Below are 16,149 nucleotides of genomic sequence, written 5' to 3'. Positions count from 1 at the left end.
CTCAGTACACGCATGGAGCACCTTGCAACCACCACCGTCCTCTTCATCAACCTCGAGATCACCACCCTCCACTTTTAGCCCAACCATGTCCTCTATCAGCCCAGCCCGTCTAAAAAGCAACCCAACCGTAGTCTCTCTCTCTCGCCCGAATCCCCCTCCTTCTGTCTCCTGCAGCCGCCGCCGCCGCCGCCGCTAGCCACGCGCATCGCTCCGATCAGCCGGAGGTCGCCGTCGCTGGGACCGCCGGTATCCACTCCCCGCCGCTAGATCCGATCCACTCCCCGCCGCCGGTAGCCGGGGCGGCGGCAGGGATGGCGTGTTCGCTGTTGCTGACCATCCTCCCCGAGGAGCTTGTGGTGGAGATCCTAATCCGCCTCACCGACCTCGCCGACCTCGCCCGCGCCGCCTCCGCCTGCAAGCCCCTCCGCCGCCTCATCACCTCCCGCGCCTTCCTCGCCCGCCTCCACGCGCTCCACGCCAAGCCCCTCCTCGGACTCCTCCTGCTGGAGAGAGACCGCTGCGGCTTCCTCCCCGCCGCTACCGCCGTCGCCGCCGCCGTCGCCCGCGCGTCCGACTTCGCCTTCTCCTTCCTCCCCGACCACGCCGCCGGGTGGCGCCTCCGCGACGTCCGCCACGGCCTCGCCCTCCTATCATCATCATCATCATCGTCATCATACCTCTCCCCCCTCGGCGACCGCGGCTTCTTCCCCGACGTCGTCGTCTGCGACCCCTTGCGCCGGCGACACGTGCGGGTTCCCCCTATCCCCGACGACCTCACGGCCGGCGTCCGGCGGATCGCCGTCGAGCACTTCGACTACCTGCTCGCTCCCGCCGGCCGAGACGGCTCGTCGTTCCGGGTGGTGTGCAGGCCCAAGCTGCCGAAGCAGTGCGACGTCACCATCTTCGTCTTCTCCTCAGGCGCCGCGTTCTGGCGAGCCGCCGTGCTGGACGCCTGCGCCGCCACCGAGAAGTTGTTCCTCCCCCAATCCGTGCACGGCTACGTCTACTGGCGGACGCATTCCTCCGGCACATTGCTCATGCTGGACACTCGCGACATGGATTTCTTCTTTGTTAACATTCAGACCAACAAGTGTGTCATTGGGGAGGCAGAGGAAGTAGGCAGGCTTGCGGTGTTCAACACCATTGTTGATGTTGGTGTCCACAAGGTGGAGATCCTCTCCAAGGCAATTAGGGGCGGTGCTGACGAACCGTGGCGGCACGACAGGACTATCCCATTGCTCCCTGGTTACAAATGGAGGACTGCAAGAATGGCTGAGGGGTACTTACTCCTACATGGGATTGTAGGTAACAACTCCTGGTCTACTCCTGGTATTCAGCTACAGCATTTCACACTGGACCTCAAGACGCTTAAGCTTGAGAGTCTGTGTGACTCGATATCCCGAGGAAGGCATCATCATCCTCAATTCGACTTGTACAGAAGCTTCCCGCCACCATTATCGCTTTCAAGCATATGACAATAGTAAGAACTAATTTCCATGGTTTCTTTATTCATCAGGGAATCATAGTTACAATATATAGTTATATTTCATAATGTAACAGCTTTGGTACTTTTTGATTGTTATCATCTGTGGTCATGTTTGCACTCAGTCTCCCTTTTGATTTAAATGTAGCCAGCGAATGAGATAGTTTCATATTTCACTGTACCCTCCCTTATAAAATAAACCCAAGAGGAGCCCAGTTGTATATACAATCAAGTCATATTTTCTTTGTATGTATCTTAGAAGCATGTGTTTTTCTTTGGTCTAGTTCGTGACACAAGCTTACTGGTGGCTTGGACGTTTGTACCATTCACGGATGTGGCATTGGTAAATTCCATAAAACTTACTAGCTTGTTTGATGACATGTACCTTTTTTTTTTCTTTTGGCAACTCGGTCTTATGTAGTGTATTCTATGGGCTCTACCTAGTATTAAGGAGACAAATAGTTTTCTTGTAAGTTTTCATGTTGTAGCGAGTGGATCGAGTGAGCAGGACATTATATATCTCTTGTGTGTAAATTTCAAATTTGTCTCCCCAGATAGAATAAATAGTTAGCGCAAAAAGCATGACCACACTAGGACATTATATAATAGTTGCCATCTTGAAGCACTTAATATTACTGACGTTTTGATAGAATGTTCCTTGATGACTATATTAATCTAATCGATGGGGTTTCTTCTCTCTCAACACACTGATCAAGACTTGCCAAGGGGGACTGAGCAACTTCGGTTGTCAAGCTGTATCTGATGCCTTAAGGAGGATGCCATGGAAGAGGAAGACCAGCTGCTATACTGCCGTTGTTGGTATCATATTTATGTACTACCGTACTAGCTAGTTCGATCAGCTGTTCCATTTGAATTCCACAGTGGTTTAACTTCTGAAGCCATGCTACTCTTTTTTTGCCCTTCTGCTGCATTCTGGAACTAAACAGAGTAGTCGGTCTGCAAAGCAAGGCATTCAAGCTCCCCAGCCACTGATGTAGGATGCACTTCAGTGTATGCTCGTTGTTGTTAAGTTCATAGTTATCCTTAATCTGATGTCATCAGTATAAACATGTTTTTCCATCCTTTGGTTGACAGCAAGCAATGCCTCTAAAGATATCCATAAATTGACAGATATCTCTCTACCAGAAAGCCTCTAGGGGATGTATCATGTGGCACCTTGTTCATGTAGTATGTGTTCCAGATCAATTTAACCCAGGGAAGAGGCATCCTATTATAAACCTTACGCAGGCTTTTCATTAGCAAAGCATTATTTTGCAGTCTGAGCTTAATGACTTGCAAACCACCTCTTTTTTTGGCTGACATACTCTGTCCCAAAGCACCAATGAATTTTTACTACTCCCTCCGTTTCACAATGTAAGTCATTCTAGTATTTTCCACATTTATATTGATGTTAATGAATCTAAATAGATATATATATATATGTCTAGAATGATTTACATTGTGAAACGGAGGAAGTAGATATTATATCTGAACCTCTCCATAGACAATGTCTTCTAACTCTATCAATACTCTTTTTTCACAGATTCAGGTAGACAAAGAACACATATATTACATTTGATGGAGATGAAAAGACCGAATTTACTAATGTTAATCTATCTCCATAGGATAAAAATGTGGTGGCCGAAGGCAGTCTCCTTTCAGTTCTATCAGTTAGAGTAGCAAAGTCAATTACATTTGGTGGTTTTGTGCCCAAGGGAAGACCAAGATATGTAAATAATAGAGTGCCAATTGGACAACCAAATAAAGAGGCTAGATTCACCAAACATATAGCCATAGAGGCATTCATGGCTGATATTGGTGTATATCATCCTTTAGATGACCCCGTGTTTAGTACTTCTCGCTCCATAAGTTTGTAAAAAGGCACGAGGAGATGTGTTGAAAACTAAATTTGGTATATAATGAAAAATGGAAAAACTTCGCCAAAATTGGAAATAGGCCCAAGCTTTCTGGACAAGGCTAGTCCAACTGCTGGTTTAATGCTGGTCGGACTGGTGGCATAGTGGTGGCCAGACTGGCATAGGTGAGTCCTAGTGCAAATATAGTTTTCCTCATGTTTCTTTCCTTAATGGGACAATAATTCAAGGGTTTCCTTGATAGGACATGAAAAAGATCACGAGACACCTGACCACCCCTCCTATCAACGGAAAATCTCAATACCCTCTATATTTTATATCTCCCTCCTTGCTACATTTCCCATAATCCATTCTCCTCTAATTCTCTAATTGTTTGTCGTTTCTGGTCCTACGGTGTTTGAGAATGTTCTAGTTGCCCTGCCGAGTAGAGGACAAACACACACGTGTTCATCCTAAAGAGGCCCTTTCGCGTGGTCGTTTGTTGGCATCTATTATCCCACATCGACGTAACCATTTTTACATCAACACTAGTATAATACAATTAAAGTATATAGTTTCATATAAAAAAGATCTTGGAGAGACTTATTTTGTCAATAAAAAAAGGAACTGTCTATACATCTGTTGATAGAAAATCCCACCTCTCATCTTTCAAAATTTGGACCATTGGATATGCTTTAAGATTCGTGCAGACGCATTAACCCTACGTCTCCTCCTCCTGTTCCTTTCCCATCGCGCTCGCGAGCTCCTCCGTGGCTCCGCCCGATCCCCCGCCCCCACCGCCCCACCGCGCCGCCACCCGCCTCGCCGGCTGGCCGAAGGGCGTCAACGGCGCCGGCGAGAACCCCCCCTCCCCGGCTAGCCTCCTTCCCCTCCCCTCCCTCCTCATCCCCTCCTTCTTCCTCGAACCGTCGGCGGCAAGGTGCCCCCGCCACCGACGCCAGCCCACCGCCCTCCTCCAGCCCTGCGACTCCGCCGGCGCCTCGCCGCCCGCCCGATCCGCCGCCCACCGCCTAGTTGCCGCCTCCCACGACCATCCCTATAAGCCCGGCGAACTCTCCCTTCTTCCCTCTCCCCCTCCCACCCCACCCTAATTCGTCGGCCCTTCGCCGAAGTTTGGGTTGTCGCCGGCACCGGAGAAGAAGAGGAATTCGTTGGAGTTGAAGAAGAAGCAGCTAGAGTATAAATAGCGAAGCACATCTAGTGAACCAAAATTTGCAAGATTTGGAGATTGGTTTTCTCTCTACTTATGTTTAGCAATTCCGTAAAAAATATTTAGTCCCGTATCCAAAAACGCTGGCCATTCCCCATTGCTGGCCTTCCCCTTTCTCCTCTGCCGCCGCCGGGAGACACTCCGGATGGCTTCGCCGCCGCCGCCGCCGCCGCCGCCGCCGCGGCCGCTGCTGCTCACCGTCCTCCCCCAAGAGCTGGTGGTGGAGATCCTAATCCGCCTCGACGACCTGGCCGATCTCGCCCGCGCCGCCTCCGCCTGCAGAGCCCTCCGCCGCCTCATCACCTCCCGCGCCTTCCTCCGCCGCGTCCACGCGCTCCACCCCCGCCCCCTCCTCGGCCTCCTCCACCTGGAACACCACGGCTCCCGCTGCCGCTTCCTCCCCGCCGAGCCGCCCCACCCCTCCGCCGCCACCGCCGCCGCCGTCGCGCGGGCGTTCGACTCCGACTCCGACTCCGACTCCTCCTTCTCCTTCCTCCCCGGCCGCCCCGGCGACTGGCGCCTCCGCGACGTCCGCCACGGCCTCGCTGTCCTATCAACCCGCCATGCCGTCACCGATGATGGATGCTTCTCCTTCCCCGACGTCGTCGTCTGCAACCCCTTGCGCCGCCGCTACGCCCGGATCCCCCCGATCTCCGACGACCTAGCGGCCCCCATCCGAAGCCTCGGCATCGGCGTCGAGGATTTCGATTACCTGGTCGCTCCAGCCGGCCGTGAGGGTTTGTCATTCCGAGTGATCTGCAGACCCCAGTTGCCAATGGGCTGTGATGTCACCGTCTTCGTCTTCAGCTCCAGCGCCGTCATCTGGCGCGCCGCCACATTGCACGCCTGCGCTGCCACCGCTCAATTAGTCTCCCCGCAGTACGCGCACGGCTACGCCTACTGGCGGCTGATCCGATCCGCCACCAGATTGCTCTTGCTGGACACTCGCGACATGGACTTCTTCTTTGTCGATTTCGAGCAAAGGAGTGTGCCGTGGCAGGCCATTGGGGAGGCAGGGGAAGTAGGCAGGCTTGCCATGTTCAACATTGCTCATGCTAATCATACAGTGGAGCTCCTCTCTAGGGCGATTAGAGGCAGCGCCGATGAACATTGGCGGCATGACAAGACTATCCCATTGCTTCCTGGCTACAAATGGAGGATTCTAAAGCTAGCCGAAGGGTACTTACTCCTGCAAGGAAGAATTCTCGGTGACGGAGCTTCGCAGTTTACTCCTGGTGACCAATTACAGTATTTCACGCTAGACATCAACACGTTTAAGCTTGAGAGGCTGTGTGCTTCAACACCCCAAGGCATCAGTTATCATCCTCAATTTGAATTATACAGATGCTTCCCTCCACCGTTATCGTTTTCAAGTATATGAAAATAGTAAGAACTTTCCGTGGTTTCTTCAGTCATTGGGAAGTCATGTCACTAGTTATTTCATAACGTATGAATCTTGGAATTTTTACATTGTTATCATCTGTGGCCATGTATATATGCACTAGATAGAGCCGGCAAATGAGATAGTTTCATATTTCACCCAAGTGGAGCTCAGTTGTTTATATGATCAAGTCATATTATTTATAAGTGTGCCTAGATGCATGTGTTTTAATTTTGGTCCAGTTCTTAACACAAGCTTAGTGGTGGCTTGGACATCTGTAGGGTACGCGGATGTGGCATCTGTAAAATTCCATAAAACATACTAGCTTGTTTGATTACACGTACATATTTATTTTGGAACTATTCGTCAATATGGTGTTGTCTATTGGCTCTACCTATAGTCTGTGGAGTATTAAGGAGAATTTTTTTTCTGATAAGTTTTCATGTTGTAGCAAGTGGGTTGAGTGAACAAGTAGCATAATCTATCTCTGTGCGTACATAATTTATCTCCCCAGATAGAATAAACAGTTTGCCAAAAAAGCATGACCACACTAGGACATATATATGTTTGGCATCTTGAAACACTTAATATTTCTGACATTTTGATGTCCAGATTCATTGACATTTTGGTGTCAAATCACCACCTAGGTTACCTTTTTTTGGGACGGAGAGAGTAGAATGTTAATTGATGACTCTGTTAACCTAACCTGACATTCCTGTTCTCTTGTCACATTGGTCAGGACTTAAAAAGGGGGACAGAGTAGCTTCTGTTGTGAAAATGTGTTGCAAGACCAGCTGCTAGCCTGCTACTACCGGCGTTGGCATCGATATGTATATATATCTACTGTACGAGCTTAGTGATCGGCTGTTCCATTTGAATTCTATAGTGTAGTGGTTTAGCTTCTGAAGTCTTGCTACTCTTCTTTTGCCCATATATATGCTGCATTCTGGAACTAATAAATAAAGTAGCTAGTCTGCAAAGGTAGGCATTCAGGCTTATACACGATGCACTTCAATGTATGCTCTTGTTGTCAAAGTATTATTGTTGTTAATCTGATGTCAATTTGAGCACGGGAAGCTCTCATTTCTTTTTTTGCTGGGCCGACGACGGAACGTCGGACAATTATATTAAGCTTTGAGAAAATATATACTACATTACAATACAATGCCAACAGGCAAGGCTGTTGGGCAGCGACCGACGGGCTGGATGGGATAATTCTTGCTGCCTTGTATCTTTTGTTTGTTTAATTTCCCCGACGTGTGGAATGGGCACACGATGAAGACTGAGTGTGGCGTGTGTAGTGGCAAGGCCACGAGTCTGTAATCCTTTGCTATTTGAGTTTCAATCTAAACCAGAAAGCGTTGCTGCTTGACAGCACAAATAACCTTTGAAGAGGCTGGCCATGCGGGATGGATCGTTGGGCATGAAGGAAGTTGCTGTCTCCGCTGCCACCGCCGCTGCTGGTGGAAGCATGGGTGGAGTAGAGTAGGAGATCTGGGAGCTGTTCGTGGGGTAGGTGTCCAAGCAAATGATGGAGGTGGAGTTGTTTACCATGTTTCAGGAGGTGGCCATCGTTGATGGGGTCACCGTCGTCAAATTTAGCTCTAGTGCAGGTCCAAAATATCAATGAGATGCGGGCATATCAGTCAATTTAATCCTGCAACTGACAAGATGCATAAATTGAAGATTAAAGAGTTGATCGGCCAATAAGTCGGTATAACAATACTATCCAATGCCGATACTAGCTGATGTTGATAGGGATTTGAGCAATCGGCTATATGTCCAATGTAGATTCTGACACTTAATGATGTAAAGACAACCGCCTGATGATAATGTAATAAAAAATATAATCCAATGGAATAATTGTTTGATCCTAAGGTTAAGCATATATCGGTTGGTGTTCCGATGTCATTAAATCCACAATATTAGATTATCAGTAAAACCTTTGTTGCAATCGGCAAAACAAACTTGTATTTAATCCTGGTAAACCAATGCAGTGTCCAGATAATTAATTGGCTAAAACCCCAATGAAACCTTATTGACAATCAAAGGCAGATTAGTTTTTATGATTCTAAGCACGACTTAGTAGGTCAAACCCAATTGATACAACACTAAGTATGAAAAGAAGTATAAAGTCTAAACAATTTAAGCCTTTGATTGATTTTCAAAGTGGTAGATACCTTAGCTAATCTAGACCGATAAAACAATTTAAATAATACCAACAAAACCCTAGAAAAGATCTGGCAGATACATGTAAATTGAGACATCGACTTAGATTAAACTAAGATATATGATATAAATAAATATTTACATCAATAAGATTAGAGTGTCGAGGTCCTAGCCCCGTCGATACAGACAACCATAACAAGCCTTAACCTTCGTCGGAGATTGAAGCTGATGCAACTAACTCAAAACAATAACTCGTCAAGAAATATGAAAAATGAAAAGAATGGTGATGCGTCGAAGTTGTTTTAATCGAGAGATAAATTACAAGGATCCTAGGTGTATATATTTATACTCATAGACCGATAAGAGTCCTAGTCAGACACAAAACAAACTTTCTTAAAGATAAAAAAAAACATAAGTTCTGATCGGTCATGATACAAACTTTCCTAAATTCAAAACTTGCCTAATTAATAAATAAATTTAGGCTGCCATGCCGTGGTCTTTGTGACTCCTTCTGAAACTCGGTGTCTTCTACATAAGCTTTTAATTAACTGATTATTATCTTTCTTTAACCGAATCCAAATCTTACCAAATTTTGACGTTATCTGGTACATATATGTATCATCTTTGTACCTATAGGATATCAGACCCAGATATTAATAGATATCATACATGGTACCACGCATGTATACAGTGACGTCAGTTTAGACATCAATATGATGTCATCACTTGCAGCCCTCTTTAAAAAAAGATCAAACTGAATTTAAAAACAATTCAACTCAACATTTGCCCCCACTTTGTTGGACTAGTTCTGCGTGGGCCATGCCGTCATAGAGAGAGATAGCAAGTCAAAATCAAAATCGAGAGACGAGAAGAATTCCGAAATCTCCACGGTTTCTTCCTCCTCCTCCTCTCTCTCTCTCCTCTGCTTCTCTCCCAAATTCGCCACCTCTCCTCCTCCTCTGATCCCTCCCCACGCCGCCGGCGAGGGCACGGCCACAACGGCCGCGGCGGCCTCCGTGCGCCGGAGACAACTAGACTACTACTACTACTACTACTACTACTCTTTCTTTCTCTTGTTGAGAGGAGCGGAGATCCATCCGTGCAGGCTCCGGGGGGTGGTTTCGTGTGGGATATGCCACACGTGCAGTCAGCTCCTGCGGCGGCGACCGCGGCGGGGATGTCCGCGGCGTCGGCGCCCGCGCCGAGGAGGTGGGAAGGGGTGGACCAGGCGCTGGAGCGGATGGTGCTCAGGGCGTGCCTCGACCAGGCGCCCGAGCGCCGCCGCGTCCGCGACGCGTTCAAGGACGTGCAGCTCAGCATCGACCACTGCCTCTTCAAGGTCCCCCCTCCGCTTTCCCTCCCATTTTCTTTCCTTTTCTTTTTTTCACTTCTTTACACGCCCCCTTTTGGAAATTAGAGTCGAGATAAGATGCAGTTTTTCGGTTCCTTATGCTGCGGCAACAACAATTGAATGGATGATTAACAGTGTGATGCTAAGAGTTTATCGTTTCTGTGTCGAAACATGCGCATCGCCATGCCTGAAGATCTTGATGGATGAGGGTTATGGAGGTTTCAGTGTTTGCTGTAGTCAGGATGGATGGTGATGATGCTCGTGCGCTAGATTTTGACCTGGAAAACAATTACTAGACATTTTCTAGGCACAACCTGTTCGAAGAGGACCTAGAGCTTTAATTAGAATGGTCCAAACTTGGGGTCAGTGTTGTGCCCACACAAAGCCTTGTGATTGGTCCAGGTGTGGAGATGGATATTTGCCAACAGACATTTTGAGTATTAATTGCAATGGCTTTTGTAGTTGATTAGGACGTCGATCAGTACCAAGATTTGTGTGTTGTACAAGGCGTAAATACATTTCCGACTGATTAAGGTTTGCACTGTTCAAAAGTTGGAAAGTGGATCTATTGTCAACCCAAGCAGGTTAGGGCCTATAATAGTGACAGATCATTATTAAGGTGTTTGATTTTAACAGCAGCATTTATGAGGTACCAAACTATTGCATACATGGAATGATATTTAGAGAGGAAAAAACATATGCACAGATAGTTCCACCATTTAAGTACCACCAAAATTTCAAGTCTTAGTTTGCTATGCCATGATGCTTTTATTTGATCTAAAAAACTTTAGTTGTTCTGATATGCGATGGATCATTTTTCTTACTTGCATTTGTTTCTATGATGCAGGGACAGTATAGCGATATTGGAACAAAGGAGGTGCTATTTCTAGCTCTAGCTATTATTTTACAGTTTCTTCATGCAGTATGTTTCTGCAGTTAAGTGGCTTAACTGCTGCAATACATAAATTTCTGTTGCACATATTGCATGTAAGACTATTTGGCATATAGACTCTGTCCATCTTCTTCGCATTACTGTATGCCCCACAGCTAAGACTATGTAGAGAGAGAGGTTCCACTATAAAATCTCAGCAGGCATTGGTGATTCATTTTATTTGGTTGATCTGCAAACTAGTGTTAGGCAGAAATACTGAAATATTGATGCAATGTAGGATAAGTCCTTTTCTTTTTTAGAATAAAATACCAAAAGTAGTGCTTTACTGCAATGCAGAAATACTGAAATATTGATGCAAGGTAGGACAAGTCCCTTTTTTTAGAATAGAACACCATAAGTTAGTGCTGTACTGTAGTTGCTGAAGTGCACTGAGCATATCTGGCCTTATTAGTTCATCTTTTGATTCCGTTGAATATGTTTTGCTATTTATCTATGCTTAACAGAAGCTTGCTATTTTAATGATCATTGGTTGTGGTTCGCAAGGTAGTGGCACTGTGAGATGGTATGCTGAATATGTTAATTCTCAATAGTGCTCTTAACTCCTAAAATCTGCCGACATATCAATCGATGCTTTGCTCTTCAGAATTTTTGCTAACTTGATGATAAGTTATTAATTTTTCCATCATTGCAATGTGACACTTCCTCTCTTCGACAGTCATACGAGAAAAACTCCAGGGGCGTGGAGATTTTCTCAAAATGTTGGTATCCAGAGAATCATCGCATAAAAGCAATTGTTTGTCTCTGCCATGGTTATGGAGATACCTGTACCTTTTTTCTCGATGGTACACGTTTCCCTTTCATGCAAGTTATTTGTCTGATACCTTGGTTTTTTGTCACATTTTTATAGTCCGTTTTTCTTGCAGGTATTGCTAGGAAGATTGCTTCAGCTGGATATGGAGTGTTTGCATTAGATTACCCTGGTTTTGGTCTCTCGGAAGGACTTCATGGATTTATACCAAGTTTTGACACTCTTGTTGATGATGTAGCAGAACATTTTACTAAGGTCAAAGGTATGCTTCCATTAAATCATTTCTGGTTTCTCACTCTGCCTTTTTTTTTTCTATTTATTTTTTTTGGAACAGTTGATAAGTGTCAATATATTTTCAGCTAGTTCAAATGTACATGTCTTCTTTTATGAAATTTCCTTGAATGAAATTCAAATGCCAAATTTAGATACTACTTACCAACTAATATGACACCATAATACAGTTGCAACATATGGTATAGTTACCACAAGTTTCATTTCTCTTTTATCCTCAGGTTTTTAAAATCAACAAAATATACATATTGTTTGATCTTTTAAACTTCTGGTGTTGGAAATAGTTGCTTTATATAGTTTTGTGAAATGTGACTGAAGAGCTACTTCATATCATTTTGTTCTCTTCCCGGTTAGGAAAGAAAACACACACCACCTTCAATCCAAAATATATGTTGTTTCAGCTCCATGCATGCATGCAGAACATAATGCTTTAATTTGGCATAGTTTAGAGTTTACTCAATGCTTGTATGCCCATATGTCTACACAAAAAAGAAAAAAAATCGTACGGGCATTTGGTGGAAAACATTGCAGTGATAAAACTAAACTGACTACCTTAGGAGTTAATTAACTATAAACTGTTTTAACTCGATGCATTCAATGTCATTGCTATTGATAATGGTGAAAAGGGGGAAATTGATGGGTAAGTTTGGTAACAAATGGTTTCAGTGTGAATTTAAATTGTGCATTCTGTATACAGCCTCCACATTTCCAAATATGTAATAAGCCCCACATTGCTGAACCTGTAAATGCCCTCTAATTATTTTTATATTAATGTATAGCTGGCTATAAATTAGCTTACTCCTTGTTTTTTAAAAGGATACCGTATGAAAACTGAATATTACTAATTATTTGTATGTCAGCAGAAAATCCTGAACATAGAGGTCTTCCAAGCTTTCTGTTTGGTCAATCTATGGGTGGAGCAGTTGCATTGAAGATTCATTTTAAGCAACCAAATGAATGGGATGGTGCAATACTAGTTGCGCCCATGTGCAAGGTAGATATATCAATGTAGGACCCTAACTGTATAAGTTCCGTCTGGCAGCTTTTTTGCAAATTCATTTTGTTATAGATTGCAGATGATGTGATTCCGCCTTGGCCTGTTCAGCAAGTTCTAATTTTTATGGCTAGACTTCTTCCAAAAGAGAAGCTTGTTCCACAAAAAGATTTAGCAGAGTTGGCTTTCAAAGAGAAGAAAAAACAGGAGCAGGTGATCTGTCTGCCACACTGGCATCTCAAACTAATATTTTCTATTTAGATTTATTTCATCTGACATGTACATTCTTTCATGATTTTTGTTTCTTCTTTGGGAAGAAAAGAACTGTGAAATAACTGAATATGTCTATTTAATATATCTACATGCCTCCACCCCCACAATATAGGGAGTTCTAATCTGTTATCTGTGAAGTACAAGTGTACAGCAATGTATGAATCACATATTTATCATCCTACTTATTTTATTTCCAGTTTTGGGTATACTTATCCAAAATTATGAAAAAAAATGTCATTCCAAAGTAGGGACTATTAGGAAAAAGAACTTTTTCTAGTGCTTTTAAAAATGGATTCAAATATATCAAGTCTTCTTATGCCTCGTGAAAAGATTGTTAATAATTTGCTGTTGAATGCAGTGTTCTTATAATGTGATTGCGTACAAGGATAAACCACGTCTCCGAACAGCTTTGGAGATGCTGAGAACCACAAAGGAAATCGAGAGTCGTTTGGAGGAGGTGTGTGCTTTAATTATCTGTTATACTTATACATATGCTTTTAGGGTCTTATACAATTGCTTATAACATTGCCCATCCTGATATTGATAATTGTTAATATTTTGATATGGACAAAAGGCATGAAAAGCTGCGTTTGTTCTTTAAACATGTTGGTAGCATGGCTAGTTTGTGCACTGTGCACAGTATCCATGGTGGACCTTATACCTATTTTGATAGTTCATATTTTTTAGATCATTTTTTGACACTTTGTTGTATCTGGTGCATGCATGCATAGTCTACTATGCTTTTAGCATAAAATTCAGAAGGTTGAGAGGCTTAATAAGATAGGCGTATGGCAATGGTCAACAATAACTTTTATCCTCGATAGATACTCATATTTGGTATCATAATGGGTTTTTCTGTTTTGTGGAATAGTTTTTTACAAGTTGCAGAATTGCCAATGGTCTACTTTTCCGATCTATTACCATCTCAGTTCCTTTGGTAACTAAAAGTTGCCCCGTGTTTCCTATATCTAGGTTTCGCTGCCCATTATCATTTTGCATGGTGAGGGTGATTTGGTCACAGACCCAGCTGTGAGTAAAGCTCTCTATGATAAAGCGAAGAGCTCAGATAAGACGCTTCGCCTTTATAAAGATGCATATCACGCTATCTTGGAAGGTGAACCAGACGAGGCAATTTTTCAAGTCCTCGATGATATAATTTCTTGGCTGGATCAGCATTCTACAAAGAAAGTTCCATCGTCATAAACTGCAAAGGCAGCATTGGGAAAATTTCTTTGCTACTGATGTATCCTTCGTTGCCGTTGATCCAAGATTCCAACAGTTGCGATTCCATTTTGGCACCAGCCCTGTCATGTTTCTTTTCTGATTGCAAATGTGCCTGTTGCTCATCAAGCTGTGTACATAATGTATATTATCCATCACAATTTGTTTCACAAAATTTAGGTAAGGTTTTGCATGCCATATATAAATTTGTAATATATTCAAATGTTTTTCTCGTTATGTAATATTTTTTAGATTTGATTGGCATATGTTTGGGTTAGATCAGAAGTGACATACACTATGCGCTGAGAAAACTAGTTATTACTTCCTCCGTTGTCTACGCTATTAATTGTTGTATGTATTGTACGTAACATTTGACCATGTCTTATTTAAAAATTTAATACAAATATAAAAAACTATAAGTTGTGTTTAAAGTACATTTATTCACCATTTGTCTTATCGAAAAATTTAATACAAATATGAAAAATATAAAAGTAATGCTTAAAAGTATAAAAACAATAGAATGATCAAACGCTGTGTCTAAAAGTTATTTTCTCCGTTTCACAATATAAGTTATTCTAGCATTTTTCACATTTATATTGATGAATCTAGATAGATATATATGTCTAGATTCGTTAACATCAATGTAAATATGAGAAATACTAAAATGACTTACATTGTGAAACAGAGGGAGTAATAACATATATTTAAAATTGAACTAGTGTTATTTAGTACTGTATAAGTGTCTCGTAGTCTCGTAGATGTTACCGCAATAATCACACGAACAATGTGAAACAATTCTTTTAGATGGTAATCCAAAATCATATAGGGTCTCAGAAAGCTTCCCTAGTACATGGGGTGACAGATTTATTTTTGGGAAAAGTGCTCATTTGTAACACCAAATTTAACAGGAAGCAAGTGCATCATTATGTTCTTGTATGGTAGGGCTCTAAACTCCAACTCTATTAGGAACTAGCTCCAGTAGAAGCTGAAGGTCAGCTGAAAAGTATTTGACTAGCTTGGTCAGCTCCAAAACTCTTGAAAGGGAGTATTGGGGGGAGGATAACTACAATACCCTTGTGATTTTTCCTGTTTTCATGATGTATAGCTGATTTTTTCTCTGGAACTTCAACAACACAATTTGCAAAATCGTAGTACCCTGGGAAATTACATATCTCTAAAAAAGAATCACCACAATATACATGCAAAATCACCATATTTCTCTCTTTCTTCAGATCTGAAATCCAAAAAAATGGAAAAAGGGTTGAGGGCCTTAGTCACCGAGCCGGGCTTCCTTGAGTGGCCGCCCGCACGCCGCCGGCCGACCACGCACTGCCCGCCTGCGTGCCTGGCCGACCGCGCGCTACCCGCCCGTCAAGTCGCCGCCGGAAGCAGGCCGCTGCCAAGCCTGTTCGCCTGCTGCTCCGAGGTGAGTTGGGTTATAGGTGGGAGAAGTGAGGTAGGGTGGGATAGGTCTGTGGTATTTTTGTGTAAATATGTAAAAAAATTAAAGGGTAATGGATCTTTTGGGGTGGTGTAGAGCTGTGGAGTAGCAAAAATACAGCTTCATACTCTTAGTTCATTTTTTATGAGTAACTTTGCTAAGTCCACTCCAAAAAATGGAGGGTCTGAACCATTTGCTAAACGGGGCCTGAATACCTAGCTTTGCACACTGGCTATTACTATCTCATTATTTAGCTCCAGAATGCATAAGAGCAAGATCAATAGTGTAGCCAGCAGCTGGCTCCACTTACCTTTATACTATTATTTTGTAGCTAATACTAAAAACAACCAGTACAATAGATTAGCAGACTGTACTCATTGATAAAATACTTAATTATGCATGTCCACATAAATATGTATGATCAACCCTAAACTATATCTGTGTAGCCATATATGTGTATGAACTTGTGATATGAACAAGAACCTGTAAAAAAAATTGATTAGGCTGTAGATAATTACTGCTAGTGAAATGTTGTTGGGAAGATGCAAATCTTATCACAATTGCATTGCTCCTAAAAAATCCATCTACTGTCAGCTTTGTGTAAACAACATGCATATATCGAGAGAAGACGGGAAAAGGAACAGGGAAAAAAAAATCTCCAAATCCACTAACACAACGGAACTCAGAGCCATTTCTCCTAGCTGCTTGATTGCTTCAACCAACGGAACAGCTACAAGGCGGCAGTAGATCTGGCATGGCGA

At 43.4% G+C, this 16,149-nt stretch overlaps 3 protein-coding genes across 6 annotated transcripts; all 3 read left to right on the top strand.

The window, feature by feature from the left end:
- Positions 1-64: 64 nt before the first annotated feature.
- Positions 65-3,523, top strand: LOC127753503 (uncharacterized). Of its 4 annotated transcripts, none has more exons than XR_008012581.1 (3): positions 65-1,480; positions 1,768-1,826; positions 2,200-3,523. XR_008012581.1 is itself a non-coding variant. In XM_052278989.1 (2 exons), the coding sequence occupies exon 1, from the start codon at positions 312-314 to the stop codon at positions 1,473-1,475; it is 1,164 nt and encodes a 387-aa protein (XP_052134949.1). In that variant the 5' UTR covers positions 65-311; the 3' UTR covers positions 1,476-1,480; positions 1,768-2,192. The 4 variants fall into 4 exon arrangements, 2 of the variants coding, with proteins under 2 accessions (XP_052134949.1, XP_052134950.1); XR_008012582.1 differs by lacking the exon at positions 1,768-1,826 and having other exon boundaries at positions 72-1,480; positions 2,200-2,302; positions 2,431-3,521; XM_052278989.1 differs by lacking the exon at positions 2,200-3,523 and having other exon boundaries at positions 1,768-2,192.
- Positions 3,524-4,646: 1,123 nt separating this feature from the next.
- LOC127752497 (uncharacterized) lies at positions 4,647-7,766 on the top strand. The gene is made up of 2 exons (XM_052277895.1): positions 4,647-5,953; positions 6,688-7,766. Exon 1 carries the CDS (start codon positions 4,713-4,715, stop codon positions 5,946-5,948), a length of 1,236 nt encoding a protein of 411 aa, XP_052133855.1. The 5' UTR covers positions 4,647-4,712; the 3' UTR covers positions 5,949-5,953; positions 6,688-7,766.
- Positions 7,767-8,973: 1,207 nt separating this feature from the next.
- LOC127752498 (caffeoylshikimate esterase-like) lies at positions 8,974-14,272 on the top strand. The gene is made up of 8 exons (XM_052277896.1): positions 8,974-9,456; positions 10,316-10,345; positions 11,076-11,202; positions 11,284-11,430; positions 12,323-12,453; positions 12,529-12,666; positions 13,085-13,183; positions 13,699-14,272. The coding sequence occupies exons 1-8, from the start codon at positions 9,250-9,252 to the stop codon at positions 13,927-13,929; spliced, it is 1,110 nt and encodes a 369-aa protein (XP_052133856.1). The 5' UTR covers positions 8,974-9,249; the 3' UTR covers positions 13,930-14,272.
- The last annotated feature ends 1,877 nt before the right edge of the window (positions 14,273-16,149 follow it).

The sequence above is a fragment of the Oryza glaberrima genome, chromosome 10, assembly GCF_000147395.1.
Source record: "Oryza glaberrima chromosome 10, OglaRS2, whole genome shotgun sequence".
Lineage (NCBI taxonomy): Eukaryota > Viridiplantae > Streptophyta > Magnoliopsida > Poales > Poaceae > Oryza > Oryza glaberrima.
Note: the sequence above shows the minus strand (reverse complement) of the source record. Positions and strands in the feature narration are given on the sequence as shown.

Bases quoted from the DNA above. Each gene is read 5' to 3' on its own strand.
- LOC127753503 (XM_052278990.1), top strand. From the start codon at position 312: ATGGCGTGTTCGCTGTTGCTGACCATCCTCCCCGAGGAGCTTGTGGTG.
- LOC127752497 (XM_052277895.1), top strand. From the start codon at position 4,713: ATGGCTTCGCCGCCGCCGCCGCCGCCGCCGCCGCCGCGGCCGCTGCTG.
- LOC127752498 (XM_052277896.1), top strand. From the start codon at position 9,250: ATGCCACACGTGCAGTCAGCTCCTGCGGCGGCGACCGCGGCGGGGATG. The intron at 11,431-12,322 runs GTATGCTTCCAT...GTATGTCAGCAG, and splicing joins ACATTTTACTAAGGTCAAAG to AAAATCCTGAACATAGAGGT. The intron at 12,667-13,084 runs GTGATCTGTCTG...TGTTGAATGCAG, and splicing joins AGAAGAAAAAACAGGAGCAG to TGTTCTTATAATGTGATTGC.